Source organism: Hydra vulgaris, chromosome 02 (genome assembly GCF_038396675.1).
Source record: "Hydra vulgaris chromosome 02, alternate assembly HydraT2T_AEP".
Lineage (NCBI taxonomy): Eukaryota > Metazoa > Cnidaria > Hydrozoa > Anthoathecata > Hydridae > Hydra > Hydra vulgaris.
The window spans coordinates 36,710,001-36,735,965 of NC_088921.1; the positions used below are offsets into that span (position 1 = coordinate 36,710,001).

At 29.7% G+C, this 25,965-nt stretch overlaps 1 protein-coding gene across 1 annotated transcript in view; it reads left to right on the top strand.

Annotated features, from left to right (window-relative positions):
* The window catches only part of LOC100210871 (ubiquitin carboxyl-terminal hydrolase isozyme L5), a 58,414-nt gene extending 37,750 nt beyond the window's left edge, over positions 1–20,664 (top strand). The window contains exons 9-11 of the mRNA XM_065790769.1: positions 6,972–7,085; positions 17,884–17,982; positions 20,368–20,664. Of these exons, the coding sequence (XP_065646841.1) occupies positions 6,972–7,085; positions 17,884–17,982; positions 20,368–20,439 (285 nt within the window). The 3' untranslated portion in view covers positions 20,440–20,664. The remainder of the gene's footprint in view (positions 1–6,971; positions 7,086–17,883; positions 17,983–20,367) is intronic.
* Positions 20,665–25,965: the final 5,301 nt, after the last annotated feature.

Below are 25,965 nucleotides of genomic sequence, written 5' to 3' on the forward strand. Positions count from 1 at the left end.
TCACAGCAGCAAGCATGTTGTTTGTGTGATGCCTCATCACCAAATCTCCAAAACTGTGGCTTTCATTTGCTACTTGGTGTGGTAAATCACTTGATCAAAACTCTTTGTGATCTTTGGCCCAAACCCAAGGAATGGCCCTCATCACTTTACATTCTCATCCAGCCTTTCCATGGTGGTCATTTCAATGGGAATGACTACATGAAGGTCTTGAGAGGTGTGAGCAAACTCCAACTGCTTTCAGAAAAGGAAAATTTTGCTCAAGCTCATGGCTTCATTCAAAAACTTATACTATTCAAGGATGTTGTGACTTCTTGCTTTGGCCAGAATTTGGATCCTGACTACGAATCCAAGATTGCTCAATTCCAACAGAGCTACATTAAACTTTCGATTTCAGTTACCCCTAAAGCGCATGCAGTGTTTTTCCATGTGCCTCAGTTCATCAAGACGAAAAAAATGGGATTGGACCTCTTCTGTGAGCAGGCAACAGAAGCCTTGCACTCAAACTTCAAGGTTCATTAGGATAGGTACAAATGAGATTCTTCCCACCCTGATTATACCAAGCATCTCCTGAAATGTGTAACTGAGTATAATAGCAAGAAAATCTGAACTCTGCACTAGAAAGATTTTTTACATAATTTATTTCAGAAAAAAAAGTTTGAAACATTTGCTTTCCCATGTGTCTTTCCATGAAGAGTATTCTAATTAATTATCAGAAAGAAAACTGTTATTTATCTCGTAAGTGAAGTCTTGTAGAAAATAAATGAATAAAAATAAAAAGTCCCTATTTTTACAGATCTAGATATCATGTTTTATAAAAATTTCACGAAAACAAATATTTTGGTCTTAAAAGCTATCCATAGCATATATGAAAGTAACACTTTTAGATAAAAACTTAAATGTCAAATAAGTTCGTTGGATTTTAATGCAGGATTTTGAAATTACTCATCTTGTGCTACAATTAGTATACACAATTACCACCTAAAAGGATTTTCATAGGGTATTTTATTGATATAAGGATCCCAAATGTACAAACCGTGATGATATATATATGTATAAATAAATATTCACACAACTCTTGGAATTAGGGTTGGCATTCAGTAATGCCAACCTAACTGCCGATCTAAAAGTGTTTGGGGTTGGCAAAAAATTGCCAACCTCATTTTTCCTAATTTATTTATTTTTTATTTGAAATTTCATGCTATATTTTTTTATACAATGTTCTTATATCCGAAGATATTGTTGGCTTAGAATAGGAACAGCCGCAAATAGTCATTAAGACTAATTTAAAGTAACGTCCGTTATTGACCAACATTTTTGGCGGTGGCAGGATTTGAACTTGTACTGTATTGTACAACATTCCGGGTTTTAACTTTTTGTTGGACGCTCTAACCAACTGAGCTATCCAGCCAGAAATTTCGGATCGTTGTCTTGTTGGAACACGAATCGTTTGCCAATTAATTCGGTTCCACAGACTAAAATATGTTCTTTCAAAATCTTAAAGTAGACTTCTTTTGTCATTTTCCTGTCAATTTTGGCTATTGATCCCACTTGGCCGCCACCGAAACAACCCCAAACCATTATATTCCCACCTCCATGCTTAATTGTTTACATAGTACATTGCTCCAGCATTCTTTCTTCTACCCGAGAGCGAACAAATGACCGGCATTTATTCCCGAAAATCTCAAACTTCGATTCGTCTAACCAAAGTACTCTATTCCACTCATAAACCATCCAGTTCTTGTGTTCTTTGGCCCAGACTAATCTTTTTTGTTTGTGGGCGGTTCTTAGTTCATACTTCTTGTGGTATGATGTTCATTAAAATCAGGTGTTAAATCTGGTGCTGTGTGTGTACGATTTCATAAAGAATTAATTACTATGTAGTTATCCTCTTTTTTCGTAGTAGAACAAGGTCTCCCTACTCTTTTATGATCGCAGAAAGACCCTGTTTCTACTTTTCTTTTAATCGTTTTACAGACACAATTCTCTAAAATGCTGAGGTGTCTACCAATTTCTCGATTAGAAAAGCCTAAAATATGAAGGGTCCAAATTTCTATATGTTTTTTTTAAATTTATCTGCCCTCTTTTTGCCATTTTAAATAACGAATCTTATAAGAATACTAAAATAAAATAATTAATTTGAAAAATTGAGAAATACAGTTAAAAAAATTTCTTACCGAAAATTGATAGTTCAAGATCAATCAAATCATTAATTTGAAAAAACTATAGATTAACTTTTTAAATCAGAGAAAAAAAAATATATATATATATATATATATATATATATATATATATATATGATATTAAATATACAGTCGCAATCAAAAGTTTAAAACATTTTAAAAAATTTCAGAAAATTGAACTATTTGTTTAAAAATATTTTTTCTTACATTGAAAATTTTGGGTATTATTATATACATGCGAAACTTGTGTTATATACAACTAAATTTGTTTTAGTCATAGCTTGATGTTATTTTTAGCAAAAAATAAAACAATAGTTATGGGAAAAACTAATGAATTAACAGCAGAAAAACGTGCTCAGATTGTTATTCAATTTGAACAAGGATTGACCCTGAATTCTATTGCTGCACGTTTTAATGTAACACAAAGCTGCATTATAAAAACATTAAAGCGGTATCAAGAAACTGGTGATTTTAAAAGCAAAGCTATAACTGGGCGACCAAAGGTGACTACTCAAAGGGCAGATAATTGCATTTATTGTTATGCAAAAGTATATTCATTTGCCAGTGATTCTGAAATTTCATCTGAGATATTCCCAACTGGTGTTGCACCAAGTGTGGTGACAATTAGAAGACGTTTGTGCAAACAATTTAACTTGAATAGCCGTGTTCTGGCGAAAAAACCTTGTCTTTCTCAAAAAATATTAAAGATCGTATAGCCTTCTGTCAAAAATACAAGCACTGGGTAGCGGAAGATTGGGATGTAATATTTAGTGACAAATTATTAATCAAACAATTTGGTTGTCATTCTACAAGTATTAGATGCCTGTCTTGCCAGCAATACAACCCTCAGCATTTGTTTTTTGCTGTAAAACATAGCCCTAAAATTATGATATGTTATATCACTACAGCAAATCAAAGTGGTGGTTTATGGTTTATGCCTCCTAACACCACAATAAATAGCCGTATTTATCTTGAAATGCTTCAAAAAAACTTGAAATATTCATGAGCATTACATATATTCACAAGTTTCAGCATGACAGAGCACCCTGTCACATGGCCAAGCTTGTGAACAGTAGGTTACATGAGAATGGGGTTGAGATCATTGGCCCTGGCCTGGTACTCACCCGACCTCAATCCAACAATATTAACAACAATGACTCCTGAATATTTGAGAAAGTTTATTCACTCTATGTCTATTCCCTTAGCTAATTGTTTGAATGCTGAAGGACATCATACCAAGTATTAACTTCAAGTATTCAATTCATAAAACATTTACTAATGTTTTGAAGTTATTATTTTTGTCAATTGTAATGTTACTAATATTTTGATAAAATCGATAAATTTAGTGAAAGTTGTGTTTTTTTATGCAAACTTTTGATTGTGGTTGTATATATATAATATTATATATATATATATATATATATATATATATATATATATATATATATATATATATATATATATATATATATATATATATATATATATATATATATATATATATATATATATATATATATATAGATCTATAGTTTGTTGTCTTTGGGAAGAGCGGAAGGAAAAAAGTGATTCTTACGCCAACACATACGTCACTTTTAATTACTTTTGACTTTCATATAACATTTGCGTGTTGGACGAAAGTAAAAACCATTTACAAATTACAAATAAATCGTTTTTTAAAAAAACCACAAAAACGCAAATTTAATTGACCAGAATGTTTTGAAAACATTCTGAATGTTTTTAACAATATAAACAATGTTTTTATTTTTATTTTTTTTAATAAAATGTTTTTATTTTTATTTTTTTTACTGTAAATCATGCGCGGAGTGTTGCTACATCGACTATCTTATAGCCTGACTCGCAAGGGAGTGCTGCTACATCGACTGACAAATAGCCTGACTCGCAAGGGAGTGCTGCTACATCGACTGACAAATAGCCTGACTCGCAAGGGAGTGCTGCTACATCGACTGACAAATAGCCTGACCCGCAAGGGAGTGCTGCTACATCGACTGAGGGTTTGGTTGGGACAGGCAGTCTATCATTATTAAAAAAAAAAAATTCCGGTCTTGCATTTTAATTTTTACTTTTTGTAACAAAATATGGAAAAAACTTTCTGACAATCTCATTGTTCTATATATATATATATATATATATATATATATATATATATATATATATATATATATGTATATATATATATATATATATATATATATATATATATATATATCTATATCTAAGGGTTCTATATATATATACAACCCTTAGATGTTGTCCGAAAGTTTTTTCCATATTTTGTTGACAAAAAGTAAAAATTAAAATGCAAGACCAGAATTATTTTTTTTTATTAATTGATAGACTGCCTGCCCCAACCAATGCCTCAGTCGATGTAGCAACACTCCCTTGCGGGTCAGGCTAAAAGATAGTAGATGTAGCAGCACTCCCTTGCGGGTCAGGCTATTTGTCAGTCGATGTAGCAGCACTCCCTTGCGAGTCAGGCTATAAGATAGTCGATGTAGCAACACTCCGTGCATGATTTTCAGTAAAAAAAAATAAAAATAAAAACATTTTATTAAAAAAAATAAAAATAAAAACATTTTATTAAAAAAAATAAAAATAAAAACATTGTTTATATTGTTAAAAACATTCAAAATGTTTTAAAAACATTCAGAATGTTTTTAAAAACATTATGGTCAATTAAATTTGCGTTTTTGTGGTTTTTTTATATAACAATTAATTTGTAATTAAATTAATGGTTTTGACTTTCGTCCAACACGAAAATGTTGGACGAAAGTCAAAAGTAATTAAAAGTGACGTATGTGTTGGCGTAAGAATCACTTTTTTCCTTCCGCTCTTCCCAAAGCCAACAAACTATAGATTTTTATATATATATATATATATATATATATATATATATATATATATATATATATATATATATATATATATATAATATAAATACAATATATATATATACATATATATATATATATATATATATATATATATATTTATATATATATTATATATATATATACATATTTATATATATATATTATATATATATATTATATATATACATATATTTTATATATATACATATATTTTATATATATATATACATATATTTTATACACTGAGGCATATTCGTTTAGACGCATCAATTTTTTTCTCTTTATCTTAATTTTTTTCTATGTATTGTCAACTGATATGCATGCAAGTTATTATCAAAATAATTTTTGTGTTGTGGGCTAATAAAAATCACAAAAAAATTTTTTCTATGTGTCTTTATTAACATGAGAGTATGTTTGATATACAAAAGTACATTTTTTAATTGGAATATATCTATAGACGCAATCATATTTTTGACATTAAAAGATGGAAATTAGTAATGCGTATGTCCTCCATTACACTGGATCACCTCAAAAATTCTACCTTTCATTGACTCCACTAGTCATTGAAGTGTAGTTTGATCCTACTCGTACCATGCTTCAAGGATTTTATACTTTAACTCAGTAACAGTTTTAAATTGGTGTCCGGCTGCTTTAGCGTCATAAACTTTTCTTGATAGCATTCCCTACACGTTCTCGATTGGATTTAAGTCCGGGCTTCAAGCTGGCCATTCGAGAATCGAGATGTTGTGGTCTTTAAACCATTTCATAGAATGCCTAGATGTGTGAATTTCAGCATTATCTTGCTGAAATATGGCATTATCGTCCATGTTTTCATCCATATAAGTTATGAGAACATCATCCAACTTTTCTGTATACTTTATCGAGTTCATTATAGGTAAACCACAACACAGAGTCAATTTTCTTGAACAAGAAAATCCACCCCAAACCATTAAAATTTCTCCTCCATAATTTTGTTTTGTTTGTGGGTCATTTATTCCTCTTAGATCATGCCAATAACAACTGTAAGAGTCCGGTCCATCTAAATTGAACTTTTTTTCATCTGAAAATATTACGTTTTGCCACTCATGAGTCCAATGCATATGGTTTTTAGCAAACTGTAATCTACAATTTTATGGTGTTTTTTTAACATCGGTTTTTGGTGTGGTTTCTTCCACTTTACGTTTGGTGTTGTACGTAGAATATGTGCAACATGTTTATTGGTGACAGGCAATAATAATTTATCCTTTATTTGTGTTGCATTCGATTTATTTTTGGTTGCTTTGAAGCGAATGCAATTAATTTGCCAATTTGTTAAAACTTTGCTGCCGTTTGTTGCTTTTTTTACACCGTAATTGCTACCTTTTGCAATGTAGTTTCGTACAACATGGTCAGATCTTCCAACTTTTCTTGCTATTTCTCGTATAAAAAGTGCTGGTGAGATTTCTGAGCCACAATATAAATTAGTTTGTATTTTTTCAGCATCTGTCAAATAATTTCATTCGAGCATTTCGTAAAATGCAATAAAAATGATACTGGCAGAGCAAAAGATCAAATTACACTAAAACTTATCAATTTACTTGTGTAAAAGTGATTAAAAATCAATAATTACCGTTATTAACCTGATTGCGTCTATAGATATATTCCAATTAAAAAATGTACTTTTGTATATCAAACATACTCTCATGTTAATAAAGACACATAGAAAAAATTTTTGTGTGATTTTTATTAGCCCACAACACAACAATTATTTTGATAATAACTTGCATGCGTATCAGTTGACAATACATAGAAAAAAATTAAGATAAAGAGAAAAAAATTGATGCGTCTAAACGAATATGCCTCAGTGTATATATATAAATATATTTTATATATAAATATATATATATGTATATGCTAGCTTTCTGAATCAGCAAATGTAGAGTTGAATGCTAAAGTTAAAGCTTTAGATGCAGAGTTAGATACCTATCAATCATTGATGGCAGCAGAAGATGATAAAATGGCTGCTTATAAGGTATTCTATTATTAATAATTATAATCCTGTGACTTAATTTATTTTTAAACATATACTTTGTTTGTTTATTTTAGAATGTTATTTTTAAATATTTATTCCTAAATTATTAATGATTTAGAAAAGTATTGGGTTGAGGAATATATTCGTAGCGTTTTTATCAAAGACTTTTATTTACGGGAAATCTTTACTTATAATAATAAATTAATCGGTTATGTATTCGCCATCACTGTTTACAACCTCCTCCCACCTCTCAACCAATTTGTCAATGCCTTTCCGCCAAAAATCGCCCGGTCTATATCGAAGAAGTTATTGACCCAGTTTTTAAGGTCCTCTTCATTACACTGCGCAACAGTGATTTTGTATTGGAACCAAAATTAGTTATTTCTTTTGCATTTCCATCTGCTGAATTCGAAAATGACATTAAAAATGACATATTAGCTCTAGTTTAAGAAATAAAAGCAAAAAATTTTTCTCAAGGCAAGAGTTGAATTAAGTGATCGCGAAATGAAAAATTCGGAAAAATATCTGGTCTTCAAAATTTTAGTTTATGCAAAACCGTGTACTTTGTTTTTAAGGGCGAATCAACTTAAATTTGTTAGCGAAAAAGTTATAAAGTATAAAATAACAAACTTACGACTACATAAGTAATAACACTCTAGTAACTTCATTATAAAAGTAATAACACTATATAAGTGTAAAACTTTTACAACGCACTTTTAACTTTTATAATTCATTCTTAGTTCAAACAACATAAGTAATCCCAAATTTAAATTGAAGTAAAGCATCTAGAAAAATAGAGTGGATATTTAAATAATATTTATAACGAATTAAAGAACTTAAACAACTTCATAAAAACGCACTTTATAAAAAGTTTAGCATTACGAAAAAAGCTTCTAATGGTCCATAAAAGCGAGCGGTAATTTTTAAAATCAACCAAAAAAAACCTTTTATTGGTTGATTTTTTCGGACTGTTCGTAACATTTCAAAATGCTAAACCCTTTTATAAAGTATGGTTTTATAAAGTTGTTTAAGTGTATTGTAGAAGTTCATGAAGTTTTTAATAATATTTGATTATCCACTTCATTTTTTCAGATGTTTTTTTACTTTGATTAAAGTTTGGAATTACTAATGTTGTTTGAACAATGAATGAATTTTAAAAGTTATAAGTGCTTTATAAAAATAATAATACTATTATAGTTTTATTACTTATATAATGCAGTTAGTGACTGGAGTGTTATTGCATTTGTAATCGTAAGTTTATTGTTTTGTTTTGTTTTTTATAACTTTTTCGCTAACAATAATTTGCTCCTTAAAAACAAAGTAAACGGCTTACATAAACTAAAATTTTAAAGACCAGATATTTTTCCAGATTTTGTAAATCGCGATCACTTATTCAACCATTGCAAGGGTAGAAATTTTCATTTTTTTTTTTTAATTTTTGTTTTTGACTATCCAAAATGTTTTGTTCATGTTTAAAACTTGTGATACTAGTTATGTGTGTTTGCTAAAGTTTCTGGTCTAATCTATTCTTAGTTTTTATTTTTTTATTTACTAGTGTAAAATTTTACAAATCAACATGCTAAGGAAATGTGTAAATTTAGTGGAAAATTTTTGTTACATTTGTGGTGAAATAACATTTTCTTTACAGAAAAGAACTATGACACCTCTTGTGCAGACTGCTTACCAGCATTATTTCAATATGAAGGTAGGGGACCAGGATAAGTCATGGGCTCCACATATATGCTGTAGCTCTTGTTCGGTTACACTACGAGAATGGTTGAAAAATAAAAAAAGATCTTTGGCTTTTGCTGTTCCTATGGTATGGAGAGAGCCTAAAAACCATACAGATGACTGCTATTTCTGCTTGACCCCACCCATTAAAGCAGGTTTGTCAATGAAAAAAGTAGGAACAGTTAAATATCCGAATCTTCCATCTGCCATTCGATCTATTCCACATTCAGATAATTTACCAGTTCCTACTCCACCACAAAGTTGTGAGTTAGAAGCAGAAAATGAAGTAGAAATAGAAGAAAACAAGCCTTCCACATCAAATGATCCTGATTTTGTGTTAACAGATGTTGTGCCACACAGATTGAGTCAAGCAGAATTAAGTGATCTTGTTCAAGATCTGGATTTGTCACAGGAAAAAACAGAACTTCTAGGGTCAAGACTAAAGCAGTGGAATCTTCTCCAACTTGATGTCAAGGTTTCACATTACAGAAAACGGCAGCAGAATCTGCTTTCTTTTTTTGAGAAAAAAAATAATCTTGTTGTTTGCATTGATGTTTTTGGATTAATGCATTGTCTTAATTTGAACTATGATCCAGTTGAATGGAGATTATTCATAGACTCATCTAAGCTAAACTTGAAAGTTCTCCTCAACTCAATTAATTATAATAAACACAAATAGAAAATTTGTGGTGATCTAAAAGTCATTGCTATACTTTTAGGAATTCAATTAGGGTATACTAAATACTGCTGCTTTTTGTGTATGTGGGACAGTAGAGACAGAAGTTCACATTATATAAAAGAAGACTGGTCTGCAAGAAATCTCAACATAGAAGAAAAAAATGTTATTGCTGAACCACTTGTGGATCCAAAAGATGTTCCTCTTCCACCATTACATATTAAGTTGGGTTTGATGAAAAATTTCGTCAAAGGTATGAACAAAAAAGGACAGGCTTTTAGGTATTTAAGAAATAAGTTTCCAAAAATAAGTGATGCAAAAGTTAAAGAAGGTATTTTTGATGGGCCACAAATACGTCATCTTATGAAGGATCCTGCATTTGACGAAGTTTTGAAAAACTTCAAAACTTCGTCAAAGTTGGGAAGCTCTTAAGGGAGTGATTAGTGGATTTTTAGGCAACAAACGAGATTATAACTACATTCAATTGGTAGCAGTACTTCTGCAAAAATATCATCAACTTGGATGTAACATGTCCCTCAAGATTCATTTCCTCCACTCACATCTAGACTTATTCCCCCCCCCCCCCCCCCCAATTGTGGAGCTGTTAGTGATGAACATGGGGAAAGGTTTCACCAAGTTATTTCTGTAATGGAAAAAAGATACCAGGGTCGTTGGAATGAGGCCATGCTTGCAGATTACTGTTGGTTTGTGTGTAGAGATGCTCCAGAACTAGTTTACAAAAAGAAAGCAAAAAGATCACGATTTTGTGACGATACCCCATAATCATCTTTAACCCTATTAACTTGATGATCATGATTTCTTTGTTTAAAACTATTAGAATATATCTGTAATAAAAAAAAACCAAATGTACTTTAAATGTTATTAGAATATGTAAATTATATGTCATATTGCTCTGTTGCAAATTAACTGAAATTAAAATTTATTGCTATTGTATATCTCAGAAACTAGAGCTAATAAAAAATTTTCGTTTTCATATTCTTTTTTCTCCGCCCGAAATTAGTATAATTTGAATAAAATTGCTTGAGATACAAAAAAAAAAAAATTTTTTTGTTGTCCAGTGTTATCGAAGGTAACGCCCCTCATATGGTTCGACAGAGATCGGAAAAGATGGTAATCTGTGGGTGCAAGATCCGGAGAATATGGCGGATGCTGAAGGACCTCCCATTCAAGCTCTTGGAGTGTGGCTTTGACGACTTGTGCAACATGGGGTCTGGCGTTGTAGTGAAGGAGTATGGTTTGGCCTTGTCGATGAGGTCTTTTCAGTTGAATAGCTTCATTTACGCGGCGTATCTGGGCTATGTAGAGCTCCTTGGTGATCGTGACATTCCTATCGAGCATTTCCCAGTGCACCATGCCCTCCCAGTCCCACCAAACACATATCATGATCTTCTTTGGATGAAGGTCACGTTTGACTCTGGGCTTTGGCGTATCTCCTGGTGCCACCCATTCCTTCCTTTGCTTCATATTAATGCATAGACACCATGTCTCATCTCCCGTGACAATTCGATACAAAAAGCGCTGTTTATGACCACGTGTTGCTTGATGGCGGGCGAGATGTTGAGAAGCAATTTGAAAATGATTTTCTTTGTTTACTTCGCTCAACTCGTGAGGTACCCAGGCTCCCAATTTTTCAGCAAATCCCATTGAATGAAGATGGTTGAGAATCGTTTTATGATCACAGTTCATTTTTTCGGCCAATTCACGACTTGTTTGGTGACCGTCCTCCTTTAAAAGTGCATTGAGCACTCTTCGTCGAAGTCAGAAGGTCTCCCGCTGCGGGGTGTGTCGTTGACATCAAAATTGCCATTTTTAAACTTTGCAAAACATTTTCGTGCAGTGGACTCACCTATGACACCGTCTCCGTATACGTTGCAAATGTCCCGGGTTGCTTCAGCAGCCTTTTGGCCTCGATGAAAAGCGAAGAAAAGGAGGTGTCAAAAATGTTGTTTTTTACCTCCTGGATATTCCATTTTTAAGCCTTAAAAGTAACAAAAAATTAAATTATTCCAAAAGACGATTAGGACAGTTTTGTAGAGCAGAAAGAGCTCTATCGAATGAATATTTACACTTTGTCAAACAGAAACAAATCGTTGTAAAATAAAATAAAATATAAAAACGCTACGAATATATTCCCCAACCCAATATAATAGAATAAAACTGTTTAATGTTATTATACAATATATTTAATGTTATAATACAAATTATTTTGCAAGTTTTAACAAAATGTATTAAAATGCATCGAGTTTAATAGATATTTGTTTGTTTTAAGTTTGTTTAAAACAACCCTATGAAACCTATTTAAAGAATAGTATAAAAGATAAGAAACTTTTTTGGAAGTTTTGTTAAAGTTTTATGTCAAACTAAATCTTTCTCATTACAAGACCAAACAAGAGAATGTATCAAATTTGATTAATAGCGTTTTATATTTAATGTTTTTGACTTTTATTGTTTGTATATAACTCAAAAATTGTAGTTTGCTCTAACTGATGCAACCTTAGTTTGCAGTTCTGATCTCAAGTTATTTGAAGTTGATACTTTATGCGGTAGTGGTGTAGTGGTAGAGCGCTTGCTTCATAAGCGAGAGGTTCCAAGTTCGATTCCCACCACATCCCTGGTAGCACCACGCTCAACTTGTTTCTCCGCACAGCGACCTTGTTCGTCAAGGTTCGTGTTTTGGAGTTATAGAGTTGAGAGAGGGTTATAACCACAAGTAGCCTCCTCATCTGTAGTCATTTGTCTCTTTTTCAAATAAATTTAATAAGTGTTTTTTTATTTGGGATAATTTTTATTATTATTATTATTCTGATTCACTCCCAACAAGGCTACAAGCAACCACTATTAAGTTGGAAGTAAGAAAAAAAGAATACAGTTATAGAGCAAGGAAACGGTTGACAAAAGAGTTGAAAAGTTGAAGATTGTATGAGTCAAGTAAACATGAAGTTGGGAGGGAGTTTTGTTAAAATTAAAATTTATAAGCCACTGTGAGCCCAAATCTGTTACATAAGTGAGATCAGATTCAAGATTGGCTGCCTGTTCTAAGCAATCGAAAAGAGAAGACTTTTTGTCAAGACAGGAGTATAAAAGAGCTAATTGGATGTAAGGTTGTCGGAAAGATCATTAATGTCAATAAGAAACAAAACAGGACCAAGGATAGAACCTTGAGGTTCCCTAGAAGTTACTGGAAATAAAGAAGAGTGTTGGCTTTCGAGGATGACTTTAATAAGCGGTTATAAAGAAATGATTTGGTAATCTCAAAAACTTTCTCAGATTTAATTGGAATGGAAGAAAGAGAATGGCTATAAAATTCAAGAGTTGAATTAGAAGAAAAGTTCTCTAGAGCATAATGGAAAAGACTCTAGAGCATAATAAAGCTTAACATCTAACAGCACTTTTTACATCAATTTCTTGCAATGATAAATTGCTGTTTGTTCTTAAGAGAATTGCTCTTTTGAATATTATGAAAAAAATTATTATGATTAGATATAGCAGCTGCACAAGAGGGTAAAAACCATGGAGTAGAATGAGGCTTGACTTGGAGCTGATGAGAAGGAATAAAAGCTTCCATTTCTGCCTGAATCCAGGAGGTTATGTAGGAGGCCCATTTTCCAGCAGACAGGGAAAAGACATCAGCCTAAGGACCGTCACAAAGAAAATCACGAAAAGAATCTCAGTCAGCTTAATGGTAGTAGTAAGTAGTGCCATGATAGAGTCCAAAAGGGAATTACAAGATAAAAAATTTAAAGAGATCATTGCATGCTCAGAACCGCCTAAACGAGAAAAAGGTGAAACTGAACACAAGCTAAGATCAGAGACCAGAAATAAATCAAGGAGTGAAGGTAAATGAATAGGGTTGTCAGGGAAATGAGTCACAAAGTTAACTATCCGAGTAAAAGATAAGGAAATGCAGAAGTTATAGGCTTTAGTGCCAGCAGAGTCAGTGGCCTTAGAGCCAAGCCATTCAGTGTGACGAGCATTAAAGTTACCAATAACAACAATATTGGCAGAGGAGTAAAGAGAGTGCAGTCTTGGGAAGGAGAACAATAAAGAGCAAAGAGAAAGGTGATAGAATGAAGAGGTGCTAAGTGGAAGCACGTAAAAGAATGGTCAAAAGATTTGAACCTGATTTCACGACAAATAGGTGAATTGATGCACATGTATACCCCCAAGCTAAGTGACTATTGGAGTCTTTGCGAATCAAAGGAGAGTACCCATCAACACTGAAATCAGAAGAAGGAATAACAGAGTTTAAATTAGTCTCAATATGATCAAGCAAGTCTGGTGAATTTTGCAATAGGAAAGATTCAACTGATGAAAGGTTGCTTTGCAGACCACAAATATTAGAAAAAGATATATAAAAACAGGTGGTGGGGATGATTTAAGTTTAAAGAGAACTTGACTCATTCATACATAGAGCACGGTCTCCTAAGCAATGAGCTATACAGTTTTCTCAGTCCTGTTAGTTAAGCCTAAGTCATAACATAGGTCATCTTATGTGGCCTAAACAATGCGCACCAAAAGCATTAACAGGGACACCATCCATGTGCAACATGGCACTGTTAATACTCTGACATTTTGCAGCTGTTGATGGAATCAGCCTCTCTGAGAGATACCACAGAGTTTGGGAAACCTAACTACCAGCCGGCCTTAGAACCATTAAACTGAGTTTTAGATCTTTACCCTCATTAGGAAATAACAGGAAGAGTTGCATAGTGATATCAAGGAGGCACAAGCAAAAAACTATGAGAAGTGTCAAGAAGATCCCGCATTCATCATCCTAGGCAGGAAACAATGTAACACAGGTTTACATCTATGCCAGCCTAATAGATAGAGAAGGCATTTGAGGCTTATTTGAGGCTGTTAGCAGAATTATTCTACTTACTCTTAAAATCTTTGCCTAGGAGGCCTCATTTTTCAACAAGCTCAGTAAATGTTCTTGAAATTAATGTCGTTGATTTTTTAGTTGACTAACTACCATACAGTTGATTATTCATATTTGTTGCTGGTATTGCTTCACTTGCTTGAATTATTTTTCAGTTGAAAAGAATAAGGTTGAATAGTCGTTTAGGAACAGTATTATTTTTAAATAAGTAAAGTTTTAATTGCTAGGACAGGATTGGAAAACCTGTGGCTCCCAAGCTGCATACAGATTTTTGGGTTCATGGCTTTTTTTACTAATTATAAAAAAACATGAACTGTTTTTATAAGATTTTGATTAATGTAATTATTTGAAGTTGTTTGACCCATCTATGCTTTGTTTTGATGTCTTCAGATAGTACTTCAATTACCAAGGGTTCACATGGGTTCACTATGCTATTTAGTAAAAATGTGAACCATAATTATTATAAATTTTCATTGCATAAATAACCAAGAAGCATTCTCTGCAGAAAATTTCAAAAGAATTCTAAACATTTGTGGTTATAATTGTTAACTTAAATAGTCTCAATCACCAACAGTTTTGCAAATTTGTTTAGAAAAATAAAGTGTTTTATCTCATAACAATGTATACATTATTAGTGTTTTAGTCTCTTGGCACAGACTCAATATTTTTGCATTTTAGTTAATCTTGAAATTTGTTTGAATAGTGGGCAAATGCTAGATCAGGTCAGAACACAATTTCAGTGTTTCACAGGAAGATGTGCGATCGCACATAGTTATATTACCACTCAAAAAATAATTTGTTTTGATAATTTGACTAAGGCTTTTGACATATTTTCAAAATTTATGTGCTACAAAAACTTACTTAAACTTATCTAAAAAAATAATTAACTAAAGCAAAAACATAAATATATGTATATATATATATATATATATATATATATATATATATATATATATATATATATATATATATATATATATATATATATATATATATATATATATATAAAATTTAACTTAAACAAAACTCATCAAACTAAAATGCTTAGTCTATTTAATTTACAAATTAAAAAGCTATTTCATTCTTTGTTGTAAAATTTGTACTTTGTTTTTTGTTTTTTTTTAATGTTTCAAAAGATAAACATTTATCATAAAAAATATAATTATAAGTAAAAAAAACAAAAACAGTTTATTAATACTTATTATTATTTAATTAATTCATTAGAAGTGTTTTGTTACTTCATTAAAAAGCGTTTCAATAATATAAAATCATTTATGATCAAACTTATTAAATTGTAACAGCTTTCTAAAACATTCGTCTTTTTTTTTTCAACAAAATTTTGTTTATCTGTTCCAATGTATTAACTTTAATTATTCTTTATATTAAAATTCGTTAAAGAGACTTGTTGTCGTAGAATGTCATTGTTTATAAAACAAAAAAAATTTTTATTGTTACTTTATTTAAAAGCGTTTATCTAATATAAAAACATTTGTTAAAAGTTTTGATGCAATTTATTTCACTTAAGATATAATTCAGAATATTTTTCATTCAGTGCGTTTTTACAATATTTTTTGAAATAGCCGCAGTCAAATCGTCAAAGCAAAATGTAATTTGCCTAGTCATATAAAGACGTCTGATCGCACATCTTCCTATGAAAGACTGAAATTCACCGTTTTTGTGAACCTCATTATTGATGAATTTCTTTAACTTAACCATACACTTGGAAATGTACACATTCTTGTCAACTGCTTGGCCTGAAAGAGCAATGTAATCTTTTTAGACTCCTTTCTCGGACAATGCTATCCAAACTAATAATTTTGGTTTGTATTTGCTTTTTTTCATTTAATTTTACCTCATTAGGTGTTGCTCTCTTTTCAGAATAACAAATAGTCTTTGTGTTGATAATTTTGAAAATATACTGCTGATAAAACATTAAATCTCTTGGCTAAACTATACTGTAAAACACCGTTCTTATCAATCAACTTTTCTTGCATTCCATTTTCAATCACCTTTCTTTGCAGTCCAACCTCTTCCCGCCTTTCTTTCTGATCCTATATTTTTCTTTTTTCATTGTTTCGTTGCAGTATATTGTACAGAGTTGATTTTGGAACATTTACCATCCAAAAGTAATTAACAATTAACATTTTTTTCTCATTTGGATGCAAATCCAAAAAAGTGTACATTCCTTTTTGAAGTGCCTCTTGGTTATTCAAGCTTTTAGACATATAGATATTGAAGCTACAATGTTTGTCCAGATTTTTAGTTGTGACATGTTAAAATATTTTCATTAGGCAAATTCTAATGCTGTTGATTGTAAGTTTCTTGCTGAAGCAGTTTTCAATTTAAAAGTTTTGTTTGCAAAACATTTTTAAGAAGTCTTAAAAGAAACTTTGACATTTTTGATTAAAGTTCTTCAGGGTGGCACCTCACACCTCAAAAATTAATTTTGTCTCTTTTTATTCAATTGATCAAGTCTAATTTGAAAAACCGTGTTCTAAAATTAAGTCTCAAAAAACATTATCAGTTCTTGGATCAACATGCTTCAGTAAGTACTTCTTTTAAACTCAAGTTACATTAGGAACAAACAAACAATTTATATGAATACTGTACAGTCTCCAGTATTGCATAAAAATGAAAGACATATTTTCATAATATTGGAAAACTTCACCAAGTTATTCAATAGCAAATCTTTCATTAATTTTTTAATCTATATATCAATATTTTGTATATTTTGAAAAATTACATTAATTTTTAAGGTGTGGCTTCTGATTTTGTTAATTGGCTCTCTAAAACATTTGACTCTTCTAAATGAAATGGTTCCCGACGTCTAAGCTAATCAAATTTTTGCTTACTAATTACTCAACCTTACTATTTAAAAAAATAAGGAAGTTTGTTGTTGACAACAAAAAGATAGTAATTAAGGTTGAGCATGGTAAATGGTAACTTGTTGTATTTAACAGTAAATTGTTACTATTGCAACCAACCCATCTGAGGTACAAACTTGCAGGTATGTTAATCAGTCTTCGGAATTACGGTTGGCATTTGGCAATGGTGACCTAACTGCTGACCTGACAGTATCTGAGAACGACAATTTTTTGCCTACCTCAGAATTTTAAAAAGAATTAATTTTATTTGCTATTTCAAATAAATTAAAAACAGCAAAATAGCGTTTTATTTAAATTATAAATAAAAAAATTAAAAAAGAAAAGAACAAACTATTGTTTTATCAAAATTCTAAATAAAACATTTTAAAAAAAAGTAAAAAAATAACGTTTTTATTTTAATACCTAACAAAATAAGTTTTTAAATAAAAAGAGTCAATTATGTTATGACAACGGAGTTAAACCAACATATGGTTTTATGATCATGTTAGTTGCATGATGCAAGGTTGTAAGTTTGCAAAATTTATAAGAAAACTGTTTTAAAAAACTAAATTTTATGCTTTTATGGAGTTATAAAAAATAATTTTTTTTTCAATTCTTTTTGTTTAGATAGAAAACATACGCAGAAAACACAATTACTTACCATTCATTATGGAGTTACTAAAACTCCTTGCAAAAAAAGGTGAACTTGTTCCACTTGTAGAAAAGGTATCACTATAATAAATTTTATTTATGTGTAGATTGATCTTGTACTTTTCTTACTTCAAAATCTCAAAACCTCTTGAATATTTTCATACTGTATGCTTAATTGTATGTTCATTATATATTTACCATAATATATATTTAACAAATGTAATATTTGTAACATTTGTAACAAATTTGGTAACATATGTAAAACATGTTATATTTGTAACATATGTAAAACATATTACAAACTTGTTTTTTTGTTTCTTCTTTTACTTATTATTTGTTTTTAAACATTTATGTTACTAACATAAGTATTATATTTAATAATTGTAACAAATGCAATAAATAATAAGTACTGAATATATTTTCATAATTAAAATTGCAAGTTAAAACGAAAAAATTCAAAGTTAAAGTTGAAAAAAGAAAAAAAAAGTATTTTTTATATGACCCAATGAGAAAAAAAGGTATTTTTTAATAATCCATTGACAAGTGACTCAAAACTACAGTTTTATGGTGAAGAGTTTAAAGTTATTCTTTTTACAAAAAAGTCCTACAATATTAAATTGAATGGGTGGCAAGTAATGAAAAAGTTATCATTCTCATTCCAGTGTTTGCCACCCTACCTTACCTAACATTACTTTGCACAATTATTTTTAACGTGAAAGCAGCCAAACCTTTGCTAAATATTAAGTAAAGTTTTAGACTCGATTTCGGTAATTTTTGTTAAGTATTGGTCATCCTGTGTGTTTTTTAGTGGCAAAATGGCAAACACTATCAGGTGTGGTGGTTACTGAGTATTTTGTCCTATTGCTATATATGACATAAAATTTGTGATAAAAAACAAAAGGTTTTTGATTGTTATGATTATGTAGGAGTAATTTTAAAATTATATTATGTTAAAAGTTACTTTGTTTTATATTAAATTCAATAATTAGGTCTAGACAGCAGGTTATTGACTATAGGTAAGATATTACAACAGCTAAAAATTTTGAGCCTTTATATCACTTGCTAAAACTTAGCCAGCCCTAGCCTTTTGAGCATTAAAGTCATCTAAGACAACCATTGGCAGATGAGTAAAGAGAAAGAGAAATATTTTTGTTATTAGAAGCAACATCAAAAACAGAGTAGTATTGGGATCGTTGTTCCCGATACTATTCTGTTATTTACTATGATACAAAGAGAATGTTAATGAAGTGAAGTAGTGTTTAATAAAAATTTATGTCAAATAAGAAAATTGACACATAAGTATATGCCCATGCTGAGCATGAGACATTTAATCTAGATACTACTAGATAAAGCTATAGTTTTAACATAAAGTAGTTGTTTTCTCCATATGTCTTTGCTTAGAAGGCCTTCTGCAAGACAGTTTCAGGATGCGTTTTACATCTTACTTATATCAAAATGATTGTAGTTTAAATAAATATATGTTCAAATGCATTATTTTAATGTTTTTCCCTTTCCTAGTAACTGAAATATATTTAATTTTAATTGTCCATATGCATTATTTTAATGTTTTTCTCTGCAAATTAATAGTCTGCTTAAATCAAAACGATTAAAATTATTTTATTCAAAATAATTTTTAAAATGGTTATATAAAAAAGACCAATGAATTTTTTTTTTTAAGTTTAAATCTTTAAGAATGTATATATTCAGTTTTAAATTGTTTTTGAAAGTTTTTAAATACGCAAATTTATTCAAGTAAAATATATTTTGTTTGCAAAATTTACAGTTACAGTCGCCGTGACTTACTTTTACCAAGCATTGTATTCTTATTCTAGTAAAAAATAAATAGCTTGTTAAAAACATTCATATCAAGTATTGTTTATAGAAATTAAAGTTTTAATTTCTATAAACAAAGTAACAACAGATCAAATTAATAAAAGGGTGGTTCAAAAAATAACATTTTGGAAAATATCTACAGCATGCACCTTAATGTGTTCTATATGATAAAATAACACTCGGTTTATAAAAAAAAATTGAATAAAAAATATTTTTGAAGTTGCCTCAAGACCCTTGAACAGTTAACGGGTTCCTAAAAGAAGGGAAATTATATGAAATTTTCAAAAATCTTTTTATAAAAAATATCGAGATAAAAAACTATAATAAAAAAATCTTGTATAAATACACTTTTTTCTTTTTTCGGTTAAACGATATAATTTTCTATGCATTAAAATCTAAAATAATAATTTGTTTATAAAATGATGGTTATTATTATTTCACATTATTTGAGACTTGAAGACATTCTACTGAAAAACTTTTTCTTTATTAATTGCCTCGAATTGCTTTTAATCTTAACTCTGTTTTTCCTAAGCTCCTTATTTCACATTTATGTTTCAATCTACTTTTTTACATTTATGTTCCACAATCTACATTTACAATCTTTTACATTTATGTTTATATTTTTAGGCTAGAGAATTAACGCGCACAAGAAGAGAAAACGACAAAGCTAGAAAAAAGCAAAAAGAGTGTAGTAACTAGTTTGTACCAATTAGTTGTAATTTACGTTGGCTAGTGCTTTTTAAAGTAATCGAAATTTAAAATATCGATTATTATAAAAATCTTTGATTTATTATATCTGTAAATCAAAAATAAAGATGCTAATGCGTTAACCATGTCAAGTAAAAGTTGATATTCAGGACGTGCCTAATTTTCATTTGGATATATGTATTTATTTATTTGATAAATGTTTACCACCCAGAGAAATACGTCCTTTTTTCCTTTTTATTTGTGTCTTACTAAATTTGTTAGCGCCTGCATAATCAAATCACATCAAAAGAATAAATATTTACAAATAAAATTCAATAAGTACTTAAGATTACGCGTTTAGTATGTAAGCGGCTAAAAAACAATCGGAAATGAATCGCGCTAAAGTCAACTTGCAATATAGATGTTATTATTCCATAACATGGTTGCTAAGGGCGTTACTAAAAGTAAAAATCAATACCAACATTAAGATGAATTGAAATAACTTCTAATTTTTTCTTTCACTCGACTCAAATGTGTCAAATACACGACTAGCCGACTATTTTCCTTAAAAAACTGGCTATAAGTTATAACCAGTTTTTTAAGGCGATTTTCAAGTTATAGTATAACTTGAAAATCGCCTTGGTGATAAATCCTTGGTGGAGGCGAAGGGGGATATTTTTATCCAGACCTTTTCTTTGTTGCAGGTAAATACTGGTTTCATTGGAAGTAAAGTTTACCATTTTCTGTGTTTCTAGTGTAATGTTAATGTATTTCAATTGTTTTGTTGTTGTTTTTTTTTAAAAAAAGTTTGGTTGTTTATTTTGGAGAAAATCAAGTACAAAAAAATTAAAGTTTACAAAATCTGAGAGTTTTAGGATTTTTAGTTCAGAAAATTTTGTTTGAATATTGAATTCCACGGCGTTAATTTTAGTCTAAAAATCTCCCGATTGCCAGTTTGCGCGTGTTTTCAAACTCACAGTTATAGTAAGTGGAAACCATGTAAGAATAACAATGATATATAACTAGATGTCTAACTTCGATCCGAAAAGTGAAGCCCTTTTTGCCCTTTTTACAAATGGCCGATTAAATTTGTAAACAAATAAAATAAACTTTTCTTTTCTCAAATGAAGTAAATATATTTTAAATTTAAATACTGTTTATGTAAAAGTGTTAAGCGGAAATTAGAATACTTGTAAAATAATAATTTTTGATTCCTTAATTTATTTTCGATCAAAAAGGGATAAAAGTTTTGAATAGAAAAGTAAAGCGACAGATGCTTTTGAAGCATTTTTATGAATTAAAATATTTTTTAATAAACACAGGCATTTAAAAAAACTGTTATGAGTATTTTATAATTATTAATTATAAAATTAAAACTTGTTTTTAAATTATCTTTAATTTATTGGGAGCTTTTGACTTGCATTTTTAACTTTTATTCCACACATCGGCTTCAACTTTTGCCCTTTTTACAAATGGCGGGCTATTGTTATAAACAAAAAAAAAGCGGCTTCATTTTTTGTCCAATAAAATGAAGCCGCTTTTTTTAGACATCTAGTTTATATAATATATCGTTGAAGAATAACTATAAAAACTTTAGTAGACCAACCAATATCAAAAGTTTTCTGCGAGTGGTTTCTATCGCTACAGGCATTTTGCATTTGATTTATAAGAAAACAAGCATGAAGAGCATAGGTCTATATAATTCATCCTACCATTTTTTAATTATATCTTGAGATTATACTCTCACATTGATAGCATAATATAAAATTGATATTTGCAAAAGATGGACACTCCAATTACAATTATACTCCGGTAAAACTATTAATTTATCATACATGTTCTATTTTCATTCAATGTGTAAATTCTAATTCTTAAATCTACACACACGGTAATTTGCATAGCTTGTTAAACAGCCTAGCTTTAGATACGTTGTGAATTAAATAGCTAACCTTAAGTTAATTTTAAACCAATAGAATAACTTAATCTTAAAAAAATATAATATAACCATAATTATATTATTATATAATAAATACGCGTTAAAGACAGTGAGTACGTTCACGGTTCGACTATCCCTTCTAAACTTTTGAAACAATGAATTTCACGTGTGTAACAAATCAGTAATATGTTTTTTTTTCGGACTTCAGTCACAATTTTTATTTAATTTCTTTATAAATAATGACGAGAGAAAAAATATATCAATCGTTCCAAATATTTTTTATTTTTCGCAACGTAATTTGATTGGTTGCGAGACGAGAAGCAAAAAGACGCCAAATAAAAGCAAACTTTTTTTGAATTCTTTTTTTCAAATTACTGTACGTAAATTGGTTTTTATCATTTCTAATAAGATGTTAAAATATGTTGTAACATTATAAGATTTAAATAAGTACATTAAGTAACATTTTAAGCTTTAATTAAGTACAGAGAAATGTCAAATAAACTAAATGTTTTTAATGTTTTTAAATATTTATGCGTTAGGAAAGGGGGAGGGGGGACTTTACTTTTAAAAAATGCGTTCGTACAAGGGCGGGCGGGGGTCCTAAATCTGTGTGTGTGTGTGTGCATATGTTTATGTGAATGTGTATATATATTATCAATAAAAGAAAATAATAAACGTTTTTTATCGAGGGGTTTTTTATGTTTACGATGCTATTTATTTTATATGAAAAGTTGTATTGTTTAATAAGCAAAATAAAAGTTAATAAAAATAAAAATAACAAAATACCTTGCATCAGATTATTATAACCTGATACAAGGTATACCTGATACCTTGTATCATATTTTTATCAACTTTGAAAAAAAACTACAAAATGCTCTTGTTTTTGAATATGCAAAATATAAATGGATAATATTGAATATAAAAGAGAGAAACACAATTTTTTAAGATATACACCAACATCAAGGGCGGATCCATAGTTTGGGGGGGGGGCAATGGGGCCGATCGTCCCCCCTTAGAAAGTTTTGAAATTTTTTATTTTTTTAAGTTTATATATTAAACGCAGCAAGTTGTTTGAAAACAGAAATAATATAGTTAGGTTGTCTAAATAAAATTACAATTTTAATAATATTCAAAATTGTGTGATTGCTTGCATATAAATCATTAAATCTGAAAACTGCCCCCCCCCCCTTCCGTTACTGGATCGTCTGCATCCCCCCCAAAAAATTTAAATTCTTAACCCCCCCCCCCTTCCCCCTCCCTCTCCCCCCTTCCCTCCTTACGACATGGTCTGGATCCGCCCTTGGCCAACATGAAAAATTATTGATATAAACATTTAAATCTGTAAAAATAAAAAAATTCTGCTAACAACTCAGTTCGTCACAAATATAATGTAACGCTATATTCAAACAGTCTGTTAAAATATACTGTTAAAAATATAATGTAACGCTATATTCAAACAGTCTGTTAAAATAATTATAATTTCTAAAATTCTTTTTTTGTAGCTATTTATACTTTTTATTCACAGTACCAGTTTACATAATACCAGTTTTTACATTACTGGAAGTCAATAATAAAAGTGTTTATGAATTTAATAATAACTTAATAATAAGTTAATAATATGTAACCCAGTAAGAAATTTATCCTTCGTAAAAATATTTAATGAAGTTACAATACAAGTATACAAAAAAAAAAGTAGAGTAAAATCCCAAATCTTTTGCATACAATTTTAAAATTTAATGAATACATAACTTTGAAATACATGAATACAAAATAAAACATAGAAAAAAACACACGCAAAAAAAAATTTAAATGTAAAAATATGAATTAAACAACTATGAAGATCTAGAATAAAAAGATAAAGCATCGAATTTCAAAAGTTTTTAAGCAGTTTTTTTTTCCCACAAAGCCTACTTATCTCAGCCAAATAAAATGAAAAATAATATTCAGTGTGTTTAAATATCCTAATAACACACTAGTAGAATAAACATAAACTTACTTCATAAAATAGTCTAATTGCATTTCTCGATTAAGCATGAACAACATTGATGTATAGCCAATTACACGTTGCAAGTCAAGATATTTGTAAACATTTTTTCATACTATTTTATTTATATACTATTTATACCTACTAATAAATATTATTTTTACAAAATATATTTTATCAATTATAAAATCTTAAAAAAAAAATTTTTTTAATGTCACGTGACAAATAAATACAAAAATTGTATAACATTTACATTTTAACACACAAGATCATGATTTAAATAATACGAAAAAAGTGTAAAAATGCATATATTCTTCCATGAACAAAAACTATAACTTATATTTCAACATGTTAACATATTAAAACATTCACTTTTTGACCAATTAAGCCATGAACCTTGGTTACTTAACTGCATGTTTTGGTGTAGACTGAACCAAACATAAAAAAATTTCAATCTACACCACACTTAGTTTTGATAGTCGCGCGAGTAATTCGCGTTGGAAGATTTTTGGCCGAAAATTAACGCCATGCTCGTTGGATTTGGATCATACAAAAATATTTATAAGTAATTCCTTAGTAAATTTATCATATTCAACCAAAGAATGAACAATATGTTTACCCATTGAGCCACTTTCTTCATAGATAGCAACCAATTTTTTTTTACGCCTTTAGGTACCGCGTTATTGTCTGATATTTTCAAAGATTTATTTAAAACAATTGAAAGTCTTCTTTCCAAACTTGGGCAAAGGCTTATTTTTGGTTCCATTGATGAGGTCAGATATCTTTTTATTAATTACCTGAAACTGAAAAAAGCTTATGTAAAGTACTTTTGATTTAAGACAATAAAATGTAGTTTTTTAATCTTTTCTATAAGTAAATAACATTTTTTTAAAACTCAAAGTCAAAATCAGTTGCTTCTTGAATTAAGTTTTCCAAAGTGGGACTACCTTTTTAGGTTGAGTCAGATATTCATACATGTGTAGAAGATGTTTAAAATTTAGGTTTAAAGCATACCCGTGTTAAGAAACCTGGAGTTGTTTCAAACTTCTTTTAAAATTTTTTTTAGTTTTTAGCTTTGAGATTGAACATTAATGATTAAAGAAATAAAAAATATTTTAGTTTCTCAATTTTTTTACGGTCAAACTGCTAAACTATTGTCAAGTGACGTTTAATATTCTAATCCTCGAGTGGAAGTTTTTTTACTACAGCCCACGGAAAAACTGCGATTAATGGGGTAAAAGGAACTTTGAAAGGATAGGACGGCAAAAATTTTAAGCAAGACAAGATATTATTCAAAATGCATGGCAGTTTAATGTGCCTATATGCAACCATTCAACGGTAAATTTAATATACTTGACTGAAGATGAAATTGATCAAAATTATAATCAGCTTTGTGATATTTTATTATTAGCAGAAAAGGTTGAGGCCATACAACTTTACCATTTTTGGAGAGTTAAGAATGAAACTTTGCGTATGAAAAGAATGTCGCCATTATCAGACGGCTATCGCAGCAAATAAACAACTGTGATTTAATATATTGAATTATTGAAATTATTTAAATATGCCTTTAATATTGCAATTTAATAATGCGATTTGTTACAAATTTTTATAAAAGAAT